Genomic DNA, 17,218 nt, shown 5'->3' on the forward strand with positions numbered 1-17,218 from the left:
GAAAAATTCAGAGATTACTTATAAACCATAGGAAATTAATGAGGAATTTTCGTTGCAAAAACATAGGGTTATTTTCTTCCTTTCATTGTCTAATTTGCAATTTGGTTTTTGCAATGAACCAAACGAAATGATCAAATATTTAGTACATATATTTACACAAGTACCTTTCGGATAAGCAGATGTTTATTTGCAACGATTCCATCATTGAACGGTCTACCGACCAGATGTATCATGAATGGATGAAAATTTAGTAATCGTACAGGTTTTCTTTGTCTCACCTCAATATGAAACCCTCAGAAACAGAGACAAAAAGAAAGGACTGAGTTTGGAAGAGAAGAGATTCTCCCTCACAGAATCTATGACAAATTCAATGTAATTGAGACAGAATGTAAAAGGTGAAGGAGGAATGGAGGTGGGGTTTGAGTTGGAGGGGTGGTGGGCTGCTGAGATTTTTCCATTCAGAATGAGAATCTTTTGTCATGAACTTGCATGATTTATTTTTTTGTGGCAGCATCACAGTGCAAACATTTATATGAACTATACTACAAAAGAAATATTTAAAATCATGCAAGATAAAGAAAAAAATAACGTGAGGCAGGCCCTGTGCTTCATTGATTATTCAGGAATCTGAAGGCAGCGGGGGAAGAAGCTGTCCTTATTCCGTTGAGTGCTCATCTTCTGGCTCCTTGACCTCTTTCCTGATGGTAGCAGAGTGAAAAGGGCATGGCCTGGGTGGTGGGGTCTTTCAGGATAGAGGCTGCTTTCTTAAGACACTGCCTGTTGCAGATGTCCTTGATGGAGTGAAGTCTGGTGCCCATGATGTCGCAGGCCGAGTTAACAACCCTCTGGAGTTTTTGTAAAAACATACAATGCTGGAGACACTCAGCAGGACAAACAGTGTCCTTTATGTAGCAATGGCAAAGATACATAACTGATGTTTGTGGCTTGAGCTCTTCAAAGTGTGAGGAAACACCAACAGGTGTCTGAATCAAAGAGTTGCTGGGGGGGATGGGGAAAGGGGTGGCAAGGCAGGAAAAAATTGGAGGAGAAAGGAGGGAGGGGACAACAGCAATGAGGAATGGCTGGGTGGGTGGAAGAACTGTAAAGACAGGAAAGGGGAAGGGAAAGAAAATTGGATAACAGTAAAGTCAATAGGTCCTTTCATGCTGCTGCGATAAATGGGGTTAACCAGGCAATTTGTCCAGTTCGCGCCCCATTCACGTGGCAGCTTGAAAGGTCTGCCTGGTCAGTGTGGTCCAAATCCAACCGGGTCCCAAACCTACCTCAGAGGTAGTCAGGTAACCCAGTTAAATTTAACCAGGATGCATTCTCTTGCGGCTTTGTCAGGAAAATGACCAACCTGGATACTCCAGTGATGTCAGCGGTGCATGTTGGCATCACAGGGTAGCTCCTGGGTGAAGTGCTTGCTGAAATTGGGGGGGGTGGTGGTGGAGAGAGTGGTCACTGCAGTAAGGGGGAGGGAGGGATTGCTACTATTACGGGAGTGAGGTCGCTGCCATGTGGGAAGAGGAGAAGGGTTGCCTCTGCAGCGGCGTGGTGGTACCACAATCAGTGAGAGAGAGGTTGCTGCCGTGGGGGGGGGGGGGGTGGGGGGGAAAGGGGGGCATTAAAGGAAAGGGGTCACTGCCATTGTGGAGTGGAAAATTGGGGTCCGCGAACTGCCGCTGCTGTGAACGCCACTCTGGTTGTGACAACTGAATGTTCACAGAAGCGGGACATTGCTGGGGGGTTTGACAGGGTGGGTGTTGATTGATGGTGGGCATCACAAATGATGAGGGGTGACTGACTGGGCGGTGGTGATTGATGGCTGGGGATGGGGAGACTTATCGATAGTTCCCCCGAGTGCGTGACGCGCCACTTAACGCTTAAATTGCTGGGTTGGAGATTTAATGGGTTGATCCCCCTGCAGCTTAAAAGATGCTGGAAGCACCTTTGCCCCACTCATCACACCTGTCTCCCAGGAGGGTTCCCGAGGTGCTGCAGCTTAAAAGTGTCTAATGTTAATGCCATCTAGCTGGATAGTGCCCAGACAGAAAATAAGGTGCTGTTCCTCCAATTTGCAGGTGGTCTGGGTGGGATAGTACTTGAGCGAGGTCCATTTGCCGGTGTTCAGGCCATGTCTCTTGAATCCATGCCTATCCATGTGTTGTGAATGTGCAATTGTGCCAGTCTTTAGCCCTTGCTCTGGAAAATTGCTTCATCTACCCATGAGAGGTTGAATTAGGAGACCATGTCAATATAAGTTCTTTATGGTTGGTGTGGAGATGAAGGGCCAAATGTTCTGTTCCCAACTCTGTTTTGGACAGGCAGAGGGTGAGGGAATAAATGTTTCAGGATACAGTGTGAGCTGGTAAATGAGATCAGCAACAGATGGACATGCGGCGAGAAGGGCCTGCTTTGTGCTTTATGATTCTTTGACTAGAATTCATTTCAAATGGCATTCGTGCTAAGTGGAAAAGTTTCAAGTTTATTATCATTTGACAGCTTTTCTCTGGACCATACACAGCATACAGTGACGGGTGGCTGGGAGGTTGTGGAGTATGTGAGGTTTCAGCCCCTCCTCGCTTACTTGAAGGGGCTGCACCTTAAATTCTGGCTGCACATCAGCCCCATGCTCCTGATCTACAGCTTCCCAGTGCGGAGGATGGTGGTGGGGGAGGAATCAGGCGTTCAGAAAATCATCTGGCGGGGTTGCTGCTGAGCCTGGCAAAGCTGGATATTCATGGATCGTGGTGATAGCAGTTGAGGGTGTGGGGCGAGCTGACTTCCTGCCCCTCTCTTTCAGGGTTATGTCTGGGCCCGTGTAGTGTTGGGGTGGGTCCACGGTGACTGAGTTCCAGGAACGGTGGCTCCCCCAGTGAAATGCGTGTATGGTTGATGGTGAAAATCGTGTTTTAATTTCATGTGTAATACTGTGTAACAAGGAGGTGGTAGTGATTACTGCTTCTCACAGTTCTTATTTGGCACATGATTTAGTTGTAGCCCAGTGTCTTGTCTCTTGTAATGTTGTAGTTGTAGTTTTAAATAAAGTTGATATGTTTAAAAAAACAGGGGAGGTCAATGCAAGGTTTCTGCATAATTGCCCTGTCCTAGAATTCCTCTGTGAGTTATAGTCTGTCCATCAACGCACTCTGCAGCCAAGAGAGGTGAAGGATGCAGCATCAATGGCTAACCTTGGTCTTTTCTGATCTGACAAGAGGAAGCAGGATTGGGGGGGAATCCTCACATCTGGCTGGTTTTAAAATTCATCTCTATTTGACATCTGAAACATAATGGGGGTGGAGGGGTGAATAAGTAGTGATCAAAGAAACCATGTTTTGAAAAGTGCAACATTTATCTCATTCATCTTTGACATGATATTCCATTTCACTGAAGTGGAGCTAATGTTGAAGAAACATGGGAAACTGTTCAGCCTTCATAGGGTGCACTCCAGACCCAAGATCATTTGAACTTTATTTCATCAGACCACTATTTGGTGGATCGCACTTTCATTTAAAAGTTGGGCTCCAAGACAAAATTGAAATGAGGACCAAATGATTGAAGAGAATGGGACTTAACCTAACCACCCTTGAGACATGTTCCTTGACCAACCTTCCTCTGTTGCTCACTGTAAAAACACATTGATATAGAAACTCAGCAGGCCAAACAGCATATTGTATACAGCAAAGATAAATATATGTAATCAACATTTCCGGCTTAAGCACTTCAGCACGATAACCATACCTTACCGCAGGACCCGCCCCACCAGGTTCAGGAATTTGGACCACCTCGACCAGGTCAGACCTTTCAAGCTGCTGCGTGAATGGGGCGCTAACCGGCATCTGCCCGGTTAACCCCATTTTACACAGCAGCTGGAAAGGCCCTATTGACTTTACTGCTTTCCACTTTTCTTTCCCCTTTCCTGTCTTTCCAATTCTTCCACGCACCCATCCATCCCTCATTGCTGCTGTCCCCTCCCTCCTTGCTACCTCTCAACTATCAAACTCTTGAACAAATTCATTCAAAGACTCATTTAAGGAATTATATTTTGTTCATTGCTGTATCCTTGCACATCTGTATTTGCACAGTTTGTTACAGTTCTACAGTTCCAGATATTAGAACTTCTGCCTGGCCCACAGAAAAAGAATCTCAGGGTTGTATGTGATGTCATCTATGAACTCTGAAAAAAATTTGATCTGTGAACTTTTGAATTTTAAACATACAGGCAGCTTGTTTAAAAAAAGTTGACAATCTCTGCAAAGAAAGCTCAGAGAAAATGTCAAGAGAAAGACTATAACTGCAGATGCTGAAATCTTGAGGAATCAAAGAGAAGCTGGCCGGGTTCATTGGGTCCATGGGCAGAAATGGACAGTCAACATTTCGGGTCAGGTCTCTTTATCAAGACTAAAGTAGGAAGGCGGCAATATCAACTCTATCAAAGGGGGAGAAGGAACCAGAAAGTGTGAGATGTGGAAACTCACATGTCCAAAGTCAAACAATCTTCATTTTATGTAGATGTTCCTCCTCGTGATGAAAGCATTAATGGAGATGCTTTATTAATTCATATGTTCTGGGCATGTCAGAGCCTTGAGAAATATTGGATTGAGGTATTTCAAACTTTCTCTGCACTTTTTAAAGTTAGTTTTAAACATAATCTCTTAACTACTTTATTTGGCATTGTTGGAGAGTGAGATAACTCTAATGACATCTGAGCTGCATGTATTAGCTTTTATTTCTGTTATGACCAGGCAGGCAGTGTTGCTCAGATGGAGGGACGTTACCCCGCCTCATCATGCTGAATGGCTGCGTGGCGTCATGTTATGTTTAAATTCAGAGATGAAATGCTCAATTTCTGATGTCAATTTAAATTTTCAAACCCTTTTGAATTACTTTTATAATCATTCATTTGTTGTGAAGGTAGAATTGTTAACAAATGTGTTAATTTATCACTCTGCTAAGAATTCTGCCTTCCTTTTTTTGGCCAAACAGCTTCTTTCTTGGTAGTGGGTTTAGATTTTCCTTTTTTAGAATGTATTAATAAAACAATCGATTCTGTCTGATTAAAATGTGGGTACCTTGGATGAAATGATACAAGTGGAATGTATCTTTTTGACTTTTAACATATCTACTCTATTTTTGGATATGGAATTTCACTGTTAATAAAATATTGAAAAAGAGATGTGGAGAAACATGTAGCAGGCGAGACGCTGGGAAGCAGGGAGCAAAGTAAGAATAGGTACAGAAAGAAACAATGGAACCAAAGGTGATGGATTACCTAAAATTAGAAAAATCAAAACGTTCAGGCCGTTGGATTTAAGGCCATGTCAGAGGAAAATGATGTGTTATTCCTCAACTTTCCGTTTAGCCTCAGCACTCACCTAAATTCCACATTACCCCAGTCCTCACTTTCTAATCCACCAGCCTCTGCAACTGACACACCACGCTCCCAACAATTTCAGTGTGATCCCATCACCAGCAACCTCTCCTCTGAGCTTCCTGCTCTGCTTGTCACACCCTTCTTTCCTCCTGTTGTATCTGCAGAAGGAGCAAAATTTGTGCAGTCATCTACCCCCTTCTCACCTCCATCCAGGATCACAAGTAACGTGACTTTCCCTCTACCACCCTTTCCCATATCTCCTCTATTTCCCGCACATCTGCCCTGGCCCCATTCCAACCCAAGATCCAACAAGGTCAGGATTCTTCTCCTTCTCACCTACTACCCCACCAGACTCCAATTGGACAGTTGATATAGATATGTCAATTCCCATGGTAGGAGAATTCAGACCAAGAGGGCTCAACTTCAGAATTGAAAGGCATCCACACAGAACAGAAATGCATAGGAATTTCTTCAGCCAGTGGGTGGTAAACCTGTGGAATTGGTCACCAGATGTTTTTGTGGAGGCCAGGTTATTGGGTGCATTTAAGGCAGAGATTGATAAGTTCATGTTTAGCCGGGTGATCAAAGTTTATGGGGAGAAGGCCTGGAAGTGGGGCTGAGTGGGATAATGGAGCAGCTCATGAGTGAATTGCAGGGCAGACTCAAAGGGTTGAATTGCCAGATTCTGCTCATATGTTTTATGGTCTTGTGGTCTCTCCACTTTACTCTTGAGAAAGGGTCACAACCCAAAACACTGATTGTCCATTTTGACAAATGCCACCTGATCTGCTGAAATATCCATCAGTAATGTTTGCAGTTTCTGTGTGTTTTTTCAAAAAAAAAATCTTCACTTGTTCAGCCTTCCTCACCCAAGAATGTTCTACAGCTTCTATTTAATATTCTAAATTCTGGCCTCAGGCACACAATGTAATCACTCTGGTGTCACAAAAATAACTCCTGGGTTCCATCACTCAAAATTCTCTAGTAACTACTCAAATAAGAATGGCATAACCTCAGAGCCAGTCACTTTTGTACCAAAGAAGATTTTGTTTGAAGTGGCAACTTAAAAATGATTGAGGCAAAGAGTATTCTACAGGACAAGACCATTGGTCTCTTGGAATATCGGTCACGGAACACAGAAATAAGCCCACCTCATCCAAGCCAATCAAGTTGCCTCCCTGAGTGAGTACACTTTGCTTTAATTTGGGCCAGACCTACTTTCGCCCCACCACTGAACTATTACACTTTCAACATTTCCAAACAATAATAATTCAGAATTTAATAGAAAAGCAACACCTTTAATTCAGTGTAGAAATTTACAAACAGAAACTCAAAAAGGATTAACCTTTGAACAAGTCCATGTAGAATGAACAAAAGTTCCAACTTCTTTTCCACATCTAAAAGGTTGGTCCACTATATTCGATCTCCATCTACTCAATTTCTCAATTATAATTATAATTTCATTATAATTAATGTAAAAAAAATAGTGGAATAATCTATATCTTACATTAATAGTCTTAAGCATAACTTCTTTACGTAAATCTTGCCAGACCTGCTGGTCTATTTGTTAGACTTACATCTTGTTCCCATCTTTCTTTTGAGTTTAACAGGCCTACTTTCGGGTTTTGTTCTTGTAACAACATATACGCTATTGAAATAAATTTTTTAGTCCTTCGACCAGACACCCTTCCAAAGTTTGCCAGCTTTGTCCTTCTGGAAATGATTTCTGACTCCTCTCTCTCTCTCTTTCTCTCTGTTTCACTCCCTCCCTCTCTGAGAGCAAAACTCTTCTTCTTCTGCCTGCAAAGATCACATGTTCTCCCAGGAAAGCTGCTGTCGATACTTCGTTGCCTCCTGCAAAAAGCACTCTGTAAAAGTCCTGCAAATATTCTGTGTGTTTAAAATGTGTGTGCAAGCTGATCTAACAATTCCTCCCAAAGCACCTCTAACTACTCTGCCACACTCTCCATTCACAGAGCCATCCCTCCTCCTTCCTCCGCCCCTCCCCCTGTTTGCTGCTGTGCCCTCCCTCCCTCATTCACCTATGATTTTGTTTGGGCCCCTGCCAACAATTGTCCATTCATTGATGAAGGGCTCAAGCCAGAAACGTTGATTATGTAGCTTTGTCTTTGCTATGTAAAGTACACTGACCTGTTTAGTTTTTATTTCAACCACGTTATCTGCAGATTTTTCATATTTTGCCATTGAGCATAGGAGTTGGGCTGTAATGGTGAAGCTAAATTTGCGGACAGTTTTCATTCATCTAACCACAGGAAGGATTATCAATGTTTGAAAGATTTTCGTAAAAACCCACAGAAATGCTGGGGGAAAACCTTTTGTCTGTTGGTGGGGAACGCTCCCCCTACCATTCTTCAGCCTGTATTCAGATGCTTTCCTGTTTTGTTGGCTTAAACCTTAAATAAGAGCTCAGGCCCAAAACGTCATTAATTTATCTTTACCTCCTAATGGACGCTGCGAGACTGGCTGAGTTGTTCCATCATTTCTGTGTGTTTTTGCTGTAATAAACTGCTGCAAGAGCTCAATGGGCAAAACTTTGCATCAGGACTAAAAGTGTGGAGAAAAGGCAACCAGTACATGGAAGTGGCAAAGAGAGAGGAAACTGAGGCTGGAGGACTGGCTTGTGCCTCACCCCTTCTCTACACTAATACAGGGTCTAAACGTGAAATACTGACCATCCGTTTGCCTTCACAGATGTGGCCCAGCATGTGCTTCAGGGATAGATCAGGTGGTAAAGAGAGCTTTTGGCATTTTGGCCTTCATAAATCAAAGCATTGATTATAAGAGTTTGGAGGTTAAGTTTTAGTGAGGCCAAATTCGTGTGCCGTTTTGGTTATCAAATGACAGGAAGGATATCAATAGGTTTGAAAGAATGCAGAGAAGATTTACAAGAGTGTTGCCAGGTTACAGGGAAAGGTTAAACGGGTTAAGCCTTTATTCCCTGGAGCACAGAAAACTGAGGAAAGATTTGTGTGATAGAGTATATAGTATGTTTTTGGGAGATAACTTGGGAAAGGTTTGTTAGAGTAGGTCACATAGAAACACTTTTAAATGGATCTTATTTAAAATACTGGAGCTCTGCCCCATGCCAGAAATATCGGCTCCACAAATTTTGCAAAAGCTTTGAAGAGTGCTCAAGACTTCACAAATGGATTGTTTTTAACATAAGGCAACAGATGAAAGATCTTCTTGGAGCCGCAGATTGTCTGGAAGAGAACTTGTTGTTCTAAGAGGATCATGTGGTTCTGCAAGCAGAGGTCAAACAGGGTTTCTCTCAGAGAGAGAGAGGGGGAGACACAGAGATCAGTTCTGCAGTGTTACAGTCGGTAATAGCAGTTGGGACTGGAATAGGACAAGCTGGCAAGCTTGTGGAAAGCCCCATTTTGAAGCCCTTGTGGTTCATGCAAGAGGAGAGGACTGGCTGTCTAATGTTTCACTTGAAATAAGGGAAACAGAAAGGAACTCTGTTGTGGCCTGAAAGAAAGAGGTTATCATCTGGAGAACCCTGAATGGGGAAAGTTTTGTCAGCAAGACACTGAAGTGGCTGATGGAAATACATCAGTTGTGGATGTCCTGGAACAACAAATCTCTCTCTGAAAACTGACAAGAACCTTCCTGAGCAATAACCATTTACCATTCAAGCACCAAAGCCTGGTGAACTTTATAAATGCTCAATTCTGTGCACAATATAAGAATTGCCTGCAACCAGTGAACTTGGAGGAATGAGAAGTGAGATTGGACTGAACCAAAGAACTTTTCTGAACTTACACAAATATAACATACACATGTGCTTAGAATTAGTAGGTGGTTAAATTAGGTTAGTTAAGTTAAAGTGTGATTCTGTTTTCATGTTTAAAAATAATTAAAAGCAACTTTTGTTTAAGTAACCATTTGTCTTGGTGAATATCTATTGCTGCTGGGTTTTGGGGTCCTCTGGGTTCGCAAAATTTGATAGAGGTTTATAAGATTATGATGCGTACAAATTGAATTTTATTTACAGCACACTAGAAGGAGATTCCAGACATTTAAACCCGTGCTGCCCAATTACACCCAAATTAGCCTACAACGGGGCGGCACTGGTGGCCTAGTGATTAGTGCAAACCTTCACAGTGCCACCTACTTTGACTCAGAGGCTCTCTCAAATTATGTCATGTTTAAGTTTAGAGAGTGTTAGCAGTCAAACATTTGAGACTTCTGTTAAATCTGAAGAGACTTGACAACCTTTCATAAATTATTTCCACATGACGTAGTTTGTAGAATTATTTTCCCTTCCAGACTATATTTAATTTTATTTCTTTTCTCTTTCTTGGTGAAGACCAGATGATTAATTTTTATCAATAAATTCTCAGGATAGGCACCCCAGTCATTTTACTTTTTTTTAAAGAGTAGGTAGGTTTTATATAATAAAAAATTTCTTTTCTCGAAGATTTCAGCTTGAGGAGATGAGAACATGTTAATTGTGGTTTAATACGATACATTATATCATTTAGTGATGTTTTTCCCTTCCTCATTAATAAAAAGATTAAAGAAGGATTTTCACAAGTCTTTTGACAACCTTTATACATGGGTGGCAAGGTTAACATTGTGGTTAACACAAAGCTATTACAGTGCCAGTGACTCGGGTTCCAATCTGGCACTGTCTGTAAGGAGTTTGCACATTCTCCCTGTGTCTGCATGGGTTTTCTCCCACCTTTAAAGGTTATAGGTTAATTGGATGTAATTGGGCGGCATGGGCTCATGGGCTTGTTGCCATGCTTCATGTCTAAATTTAAAATTTACTGTATATTTTGGTGTATAAGTCATGAATCCTTTAAAAATTTCTCAAAAAGTGAGGGGTCAACTTATATGCCAGATATACCTTTTGAGACCTTAAATTCACCTAAAAAAAAATTGATGTTGATTTGGCTGGAAGCACCTCACCACTGCCAACACACTCCCACCCACCCCACCATTGGGCACCACCATGACCGCTCCTACCTGGGACCCTGAGGTCGCCATTGCTGCTCTTGCCTGGTAGGCCAAGGTTCCTGCTCCCGCCAGAAGCACGATGTCGCCGCTCCAGCTCTGTGGGCCATCACTGTCTGGTAGGCTGAGATTTTTTTTTACGTACTTAATTTACAGCTTTGTGACTTGCTATTAGAGTGTTTTAAAAAAAAAAAAATTGGGTTGTTCCTGGGAGGCCTGGACAGCCCAAAAAGTGAGGGTCAACTTGTACACCGGATCTTACATAAAAACATTAAAATGAGGCTTTAAAAAAAAAGGGGATGAACCTATCTGCTGGTCAACTAATACGCTGAAATATATAGAATATTAAATTTACAAGATTGTGGCATATTGGGCTGTGAAGCCTGGAGACAAATCTTGATAAATAGTTCTTTCTGAAAGAGGAAGGATGTGATTAATAGACCATTCCAAGGACTAGTTTTTGGCCCTCAGTTATTTAGAAAGTAGATTTATGACCTAGAAAAAGGGGACAGAATGTGCCTGAGTTTACTGATTACAAAAGTTAATGGGAGGATATATTGCATAAGGATACTTGGATTCTGTAACAGGATAAAAGTAGATTGAATGAGTGGGCAAAAGTATTTTTTAGACATACTGCACAATGACTGGCCCCTCTCGGCCCACAAGTTTGTGCCACCCAATTAACCTACAACTTGGGCACACTTTGAAGGGGTAGAGGAAACCCACAGAGACAAAGGGAGAACGTACAAGCTCCTTACAGACAGCGCCAGATTTGCTGGTGTTTTAATAGTGTTGCGCTAATCATGTGGAAAATTGCAAGGTCATCAATGAGAGGAAGCGAAAAGGCGGCAATTAGCGCTAGATAAAGACTCCAGGTGTGCAAAATATTGTGGGATCTCGGAGTTCAAAGGAAAATGTTTAAAGTTCAGCATGAATGTTGTCTAATTCAAGAGTGAGTTGGCTCTCTGGACCCTCCATAGGACACAGGACAAACACTTGAAAGTAAGTATACATGGTCAGTCATAATTGGGATTTATTTGCATGAACGTGTCACCAAATTTGTTGTCTGCTGGCAGTGCAAAATTGCCATAAATTGCATTAAAAAAAAATAAATTAAGGCAAAAGAGGAGAAAGTGAGGAGGTTGGCATCAGTGGTTCGTTGTCCATTCAGTAATCTCATGGCAGAGGAAGAAGTTGTTTTTTTTGTCAAGATATCTCTAATGAGTGAAAGTTGGGTCCATGATGTCAGGCAAGATATAATTCTCCGTCTGGAACCTGGTTGGAATGAGGATTGTGGAGGGTCACGTGGGCTCTCCGCCTGCAACGTGGTGGGAGTGCGGATCATGGATGGTCATGTTACCATAGCGCATCACACACATGGCCTCACTGCCTGCAACCTGGTGGGAGTGGATCATGGAGGGTCACATGGCATCTCCACCTGGAACCTGGTGGGAATGAGGATTATGGAAGGTCTTGTGGTCTCTCCATCTTGAACCTGGAGGGAATGTGTATTGTCGAGGGTCACATTACCTCAGCAGATCACACACATGTGGCCTCTCTACCTGGAACCTGGTGGGAGTGTGGATTGTGGGAGGACATGTGGCCTCTCCATCTGCAACCTGGTGGGAGTGTGGATCGTGGATGGTCAAGTTATCACAGCGCATCACACACATGGGCTCACTGCCTGTAACCTGGTGGGAGTGTGGATCATGGAGGGTCACATGGCCTCTCCGCCTGGAACCTGGAGGGAATGTGTATTGTCGAGGGTCACATTACCACAGCGGATCACACACATGTGGCCCCTCCACCTGCAACCTGGTGGGATTGAGGGGGGTCATGTGGCCTTTCCACCTGGAACCTGTGTAGAGGTTCACGTGACCTCTCTGGAATCTAGTTGAAAGTTGCATCACCTGCCAATCAAGGTTAAACTCTGCCTACCCATTGCTGCACACCTGACCATTGGCCCCTTTAATTCCCTAGTGATTACTTGGGTCGGACCTTCCAGCTTATTGTACCATCATGTCCACCATGTGGAGCAGGTTTTCCACATTTGCTCTTCCTCCTGAGATAAACCCTGCTCCACTCCAGGTCATGATCTGTGGACAATGCTGGAAGAGTTGACGTGAGGTGTGCACTACATAGGGATCGGGGTTATTAGACAATCCTCCCTTGACTGCAGGAGATGCTCCATTTGCGCCCACACCTCCTCCCTCACCACCATTTTGAGCCCTAAACAGTCCTTCCAAGTGAAATAACATTTCACTCATGCATTTGCAGGGGCCATCTCCTGCATCTGGTGCTCCTGCTGCAGTCTCCTCTACATCGGAGAGACTGGACGCAGACTGGGTGATTGTTGAGCACCGCAATAGTGTGGATCTCCCAGCGGCCCCCCATTTCATTTCCCTATCCCATTCCCTTGCCGACATGTTTGTCCAGTCTTGTGGACTGCCAGACTGAGACCACCAGCAAATTGGAGGATCAACATCTCATCTCAGTTGGGCTCCCTCCAATTGGATGGCATTAACAATGACTTTCATTAACACCCTCCCCCTCACTTTCCGCCAGCTCTGTCCCCCCTTCCCTGACTCCTTTTGTACAAACATGATCAGTTCTCACCTTGTCCCTTATCAACATTGTGTGTGGGTCTGGATTCCTCCCCCAGCCAGCACCGACAGTATTCTGACATTTCATGCTTCTGGCTCATTCTGCTTATTTCCTTGAGGAAGGGCTCGGGTCCAAAATGTCACCAATGTATCTTTGCTTTTTATGGTCGCTGAAAAGACCAGCGGAGCTCTTCCAGCATTTCGGCCTGTTTTTATAACAATCACAGCATTGATTGCCCTAGATGGCATCGGAGCCATGCCCATGTTAGAAAAGGAACATTGGGCAGCTTATCGTCATCTTGGTTGTCTGTACATAGCTGCTCGTATCAGCAGTGTTAAATCCGATGTGACTGGGTTGTACTGTGCTTGTAAGTCCATATACTATTTCTAGTATTAGCGCAAGTCCTATGTGACTGCATGAGTGGAAGCAGTTTCAAGTTCAATGGGACTGATTGTTCTGGTCATGTAATTGAGAGCACTGGAATGTTATCCTTGTTGCAATCCCCTTACGTATGTTTTAATAAAGGTCCTTCCTGTGTTCAGACTCATTGCTCTTTGAACCCACCAAACTTTTCTCTTCCCACACAACAGAGCATGGAACAAATGAACAAACACAACAGAACTCTACATGTCCTTTATCATCTTAAAACTGTGATCAGGATTGTAAATAACAACCCGAGCCTCAATGTGGACAAGATGGAGATGATTGTGGACTTAAGGAGGACTTGGGGCCTGAAACCACAGCCACAACAAAAACCAAGATCCATTTTAGTAAAATTTCTGAGATACACGACAAGAGAAAATATACTGGAGAGGGCAAGGAATAAAATTAGAGAAGACAAAAAAAAACCATTGGAATACAAGGGTCAAAAAATATTTTTTTACCCAGACATAAATTTTGAACTCCTAAAGAAGAGGAAGGAGTTTAACACAGCAAAATCAATCCTATGGAAAAAAGGCTATAAATTTATGTTAAGATATCCAGCTGTGCTTAAAATAGTTAAGATATTATAAGACTGTTCTCGGATCCGGAGAAAGTATGAGAATTTGCAGAACGCCTGCAGGACAGATGGAGAGATGTAATGAACGAAGAACGACGACAAACTACCATATAAAGATGTAAAAAAAATGTATAAGTAAGAACTAAAGAAGGGAAAGAAAAGTGGGGGGGGGGGGGGTGGGGGAAAGAGGGTGAGCTTTGTTAAATGTTAAGATAAAAGTTTTCTGGAGGTGTTGGGTGGGAGAGAATAACCGTCACTGTGAAATCAGTTGAGGCTTGCGAGCAGGTTCGCAATCCAAATGGAGAGGGGAGTTGTGGTTTCCTGGCAAGGGATAAGGGGCAATTCATAGAGGGGAGGGGGACACTTCGGGGTTAAGGAAATTTTAGATTTTGAAGTATTTTTTGTTTTAGAAGTGTTGTCATACATTGAGTTCAAAAAGGGAAAACTGAGAGATAAAAATGGGGAAAAGGGGGAGGGTGGTGGTGAGGAAGCGGAAATGAGGTGTAAAGAGGATATGAGATGGCCATGTTGAATTATATGACTATAAATATTAATGAAATACATAATCAAATCAAAAGGAAGAGGCTATTAAATTTACTGAAAAAATAAAATAGATATAGCATTTGTGTAGGAAACGCATCTAACTGAAGTAGAACATAATAAATTAAGGAGAGACGGGGTAGGGCACGTAATGGCAGCATCATATAATTCAAAAGCTAGAGGTGTAGCTATATTAATCAATAAAAATGTACCAATCAAAATAGAGGAGGAAATAATAGATCCAGCAGGTAGGTATGTAATGATAAGGTGTCAGATATATTCAGAATTTTGGAATTTAGTCAATATATATGCACCTAATGAAGAGGATCAAAGTTTATGCAAGATATTTTTTTGAAGATTGTAGATATGCAGGGGAATATATTGATAGGAGGGCATTTTAACCTTAATTTGGACCCAAAGTTGGATAAAACTGGAGAAAAGACTAGCAAAAAGAATAAAGTGGCCAAATTTATGGTTAAATCAATGCAGGAAATGAAACTTATGGATATATGGAGGAGGCAGCACCCAAAGGAGAAGGAATATTCATATTATTTGAGTAGGCATAAAACATACTCAAGGATTGATATGTTTTTGTTGTTGGTCCATATTCAAGGGAGAGTGAGGAAAACTGAATATGAAGCTAGATTGCTATCTCATCATCCATCCCTGTTATTAGCAATAGAACTGGAGGACATCCCACCAAGAACATATCGATGGAGGTTAAACTCCATGCTACTTAAAAGACAGGAATTTAGAGAATTTATTGAATGCCAAATTAAAATGTATTTTGAAATAAATACGGAATCAGTGAAAGAAAAATTTATATTATGGGATGCAATGAAAGCCTTCATTAGAGGGCAGGTAATAAATTATGTAACTAAGATGAAAAAGGACTACAATCAGGAAATACAACAGCTGGAAAGGGAAATAGTAAGTACAGAAAAGGAACTGGTAAAAAGGGATGATATAACGAAAAGGAGAGAATTGGCGGACAAAAAAAAAATACAAAACATTACAAATGTATAAGGTGGAGAAGAACATAATGAAAATAAAGCAAAAAGTATTATGAGCTAGGAGAAAAAACACACAAAATATTAGCCTGGCAACTTAAAACAGAACAAGTGAAAAAGAAATCAAGGAAAATGGACAAACAAATTACATATAATCCAACAGAAATTAATGAGAACGTTAAGGAATTTTATGAACAATTATACCAAACTGAGAACGAGGGGAAAGAAGACAAAATAGAAGAGTTTTTAGCTAAAATTGAACTCCTGAAATTGAATCAAGTTGATAAAACCATTTGAAATAGAGGAAATATAGGATATATTAAAAAAGCTGCCGAACAATAAAATGCCTGGAGAGGATGGATTCCAAATAGAATTCTATGAAACATTTAAAGAGTTATTAATTCCTCCTCTCCTGGAAGTAATGAACCAGATAGAAGAAACACAAAACTTGCCAGATTCATGTAAAACAGCAATAATTATAGTAATACCAACGATGGGGAAAGATCCATTAACACTAGCATCATATAGACCAATATCTCTACTTAATTCAGATTATAAGATAATAGCAAAATTATTAGCAAACAGATTGGCTGACTGTGTAACAAAAATAGTAAAACTAGATCAAACTGGATTTATTAAGAAAAGACGAACAGCAGATAACGTCTGTAAGTTCTTTAATTCATGCAGTTCAAGGAAATAAGATACCAACAGTGGCTGTTGCTTTAGACGCAGAAAAAGCCTTTGACGGTACAATGGAATTATTTATTCAAAGTATTACAGAGGTTCAACCTACCAGAAAAATATATTAATTGGATTAAAGCATTATATAATGGACCATTGGCGAAGGTGACAGTAAATGGATATGTATCAAACCAATTTAAATTAAGTAGGTCAACTAGGCAGGGATGTCCATTATCTCCCTCACTGTTCACTTTAGCAATAGAACCATTGGCAGAATTGATAAGAACAGAAAATAAAATAAAAGGGATAAAAATAAAGGAGAAGGAATATAAAATCAGTTTATTTGCAGATGATATCATAGTATACTTAACAGAACCAGAAATATCAATAAAAGAATTACATAAGAAATTGAAGGAGTCTGGAGAAATATCGGGTTACAAGATCAACGCAAATGAAAGTGAAGTGATGCGGATTACACAGAATTGAAAAAAAAGAATCACCATTTAAATGGCAAACACAAGCAATCTGACACCTAGGTATTAGATTAGATAATAATTTAAGTCACCTATACAAATTAAATTATCAGCCATTAATGAAGAAATTACAGGATGACTTAGAACATTGGAAAGAATTGCTACAGCTGATAGGGAGGGTAAATTGCATTAAAATGAATGTCTTCCCAAGGATACAATACCTATTTCAATCATTACCAATTCCCTTAACAGATAAATTATTCAATGAACTAAAGAGAATAATAAGGAAATTCTTATGGAAAGGGGGGAAACCGAGGATAGCGTTAGATAAATTAAGAGTGGTACAAACAAGGTGATTTGCAGTTACCAAACTTTAAAAATGATTATAGAGCAGCACAATTAAGGTATTTATCAGATTATTATTAGACAAGGGAAAAACCAGATTGGACTAAGATAGAGCTCGATAAAATAGGGGAGAAGGTACCGGAACATATAGTTTATAAGTGGGATGAAAAGCTGGTACGATATAAAAGCTCACCAGTACTGCATC

General features: G+C 41.3%; 1 protein-coding gene across 1 annotated transcript in view; it reads right to left on the minus strand.

Moving 5' to 3' along the window:
- Positions 1-3,453: 3,453 nt before the first annotated feature.
- Positions 3,454-17,218, minus strand: part of LOC138754841 (histone H3-like centromeric protein A) — a 56,460-nt gene continuing 42,695 nt past the window's right edge. The window contains exon 6 of the mRNA XM_069919735.1: positions 3,454-3,628. Coding sequence (XP_069775836.1) covers positions 3,510-3,628 — 119 coding nt within the window. The 3' untranslated portion in view covers positions 3,454-3,509. The remainder of the gene's footprint in view (positions 3,629-17,218) is intronic.

This window comes from Narcine bancroftii, chromosome 2, assembly GCF_036971445.1.
Source record: "Narcine bancroftii isolate sNarBan1 chromosome 2, sNarBan1.hap1, whole genome shotgun sequence".
NCBI lineage: Eukaryota > Metazoa > Chordata > Chondrichthyes > Torpediniformes > Narcinidae > Narcine > Narcine bancroftii.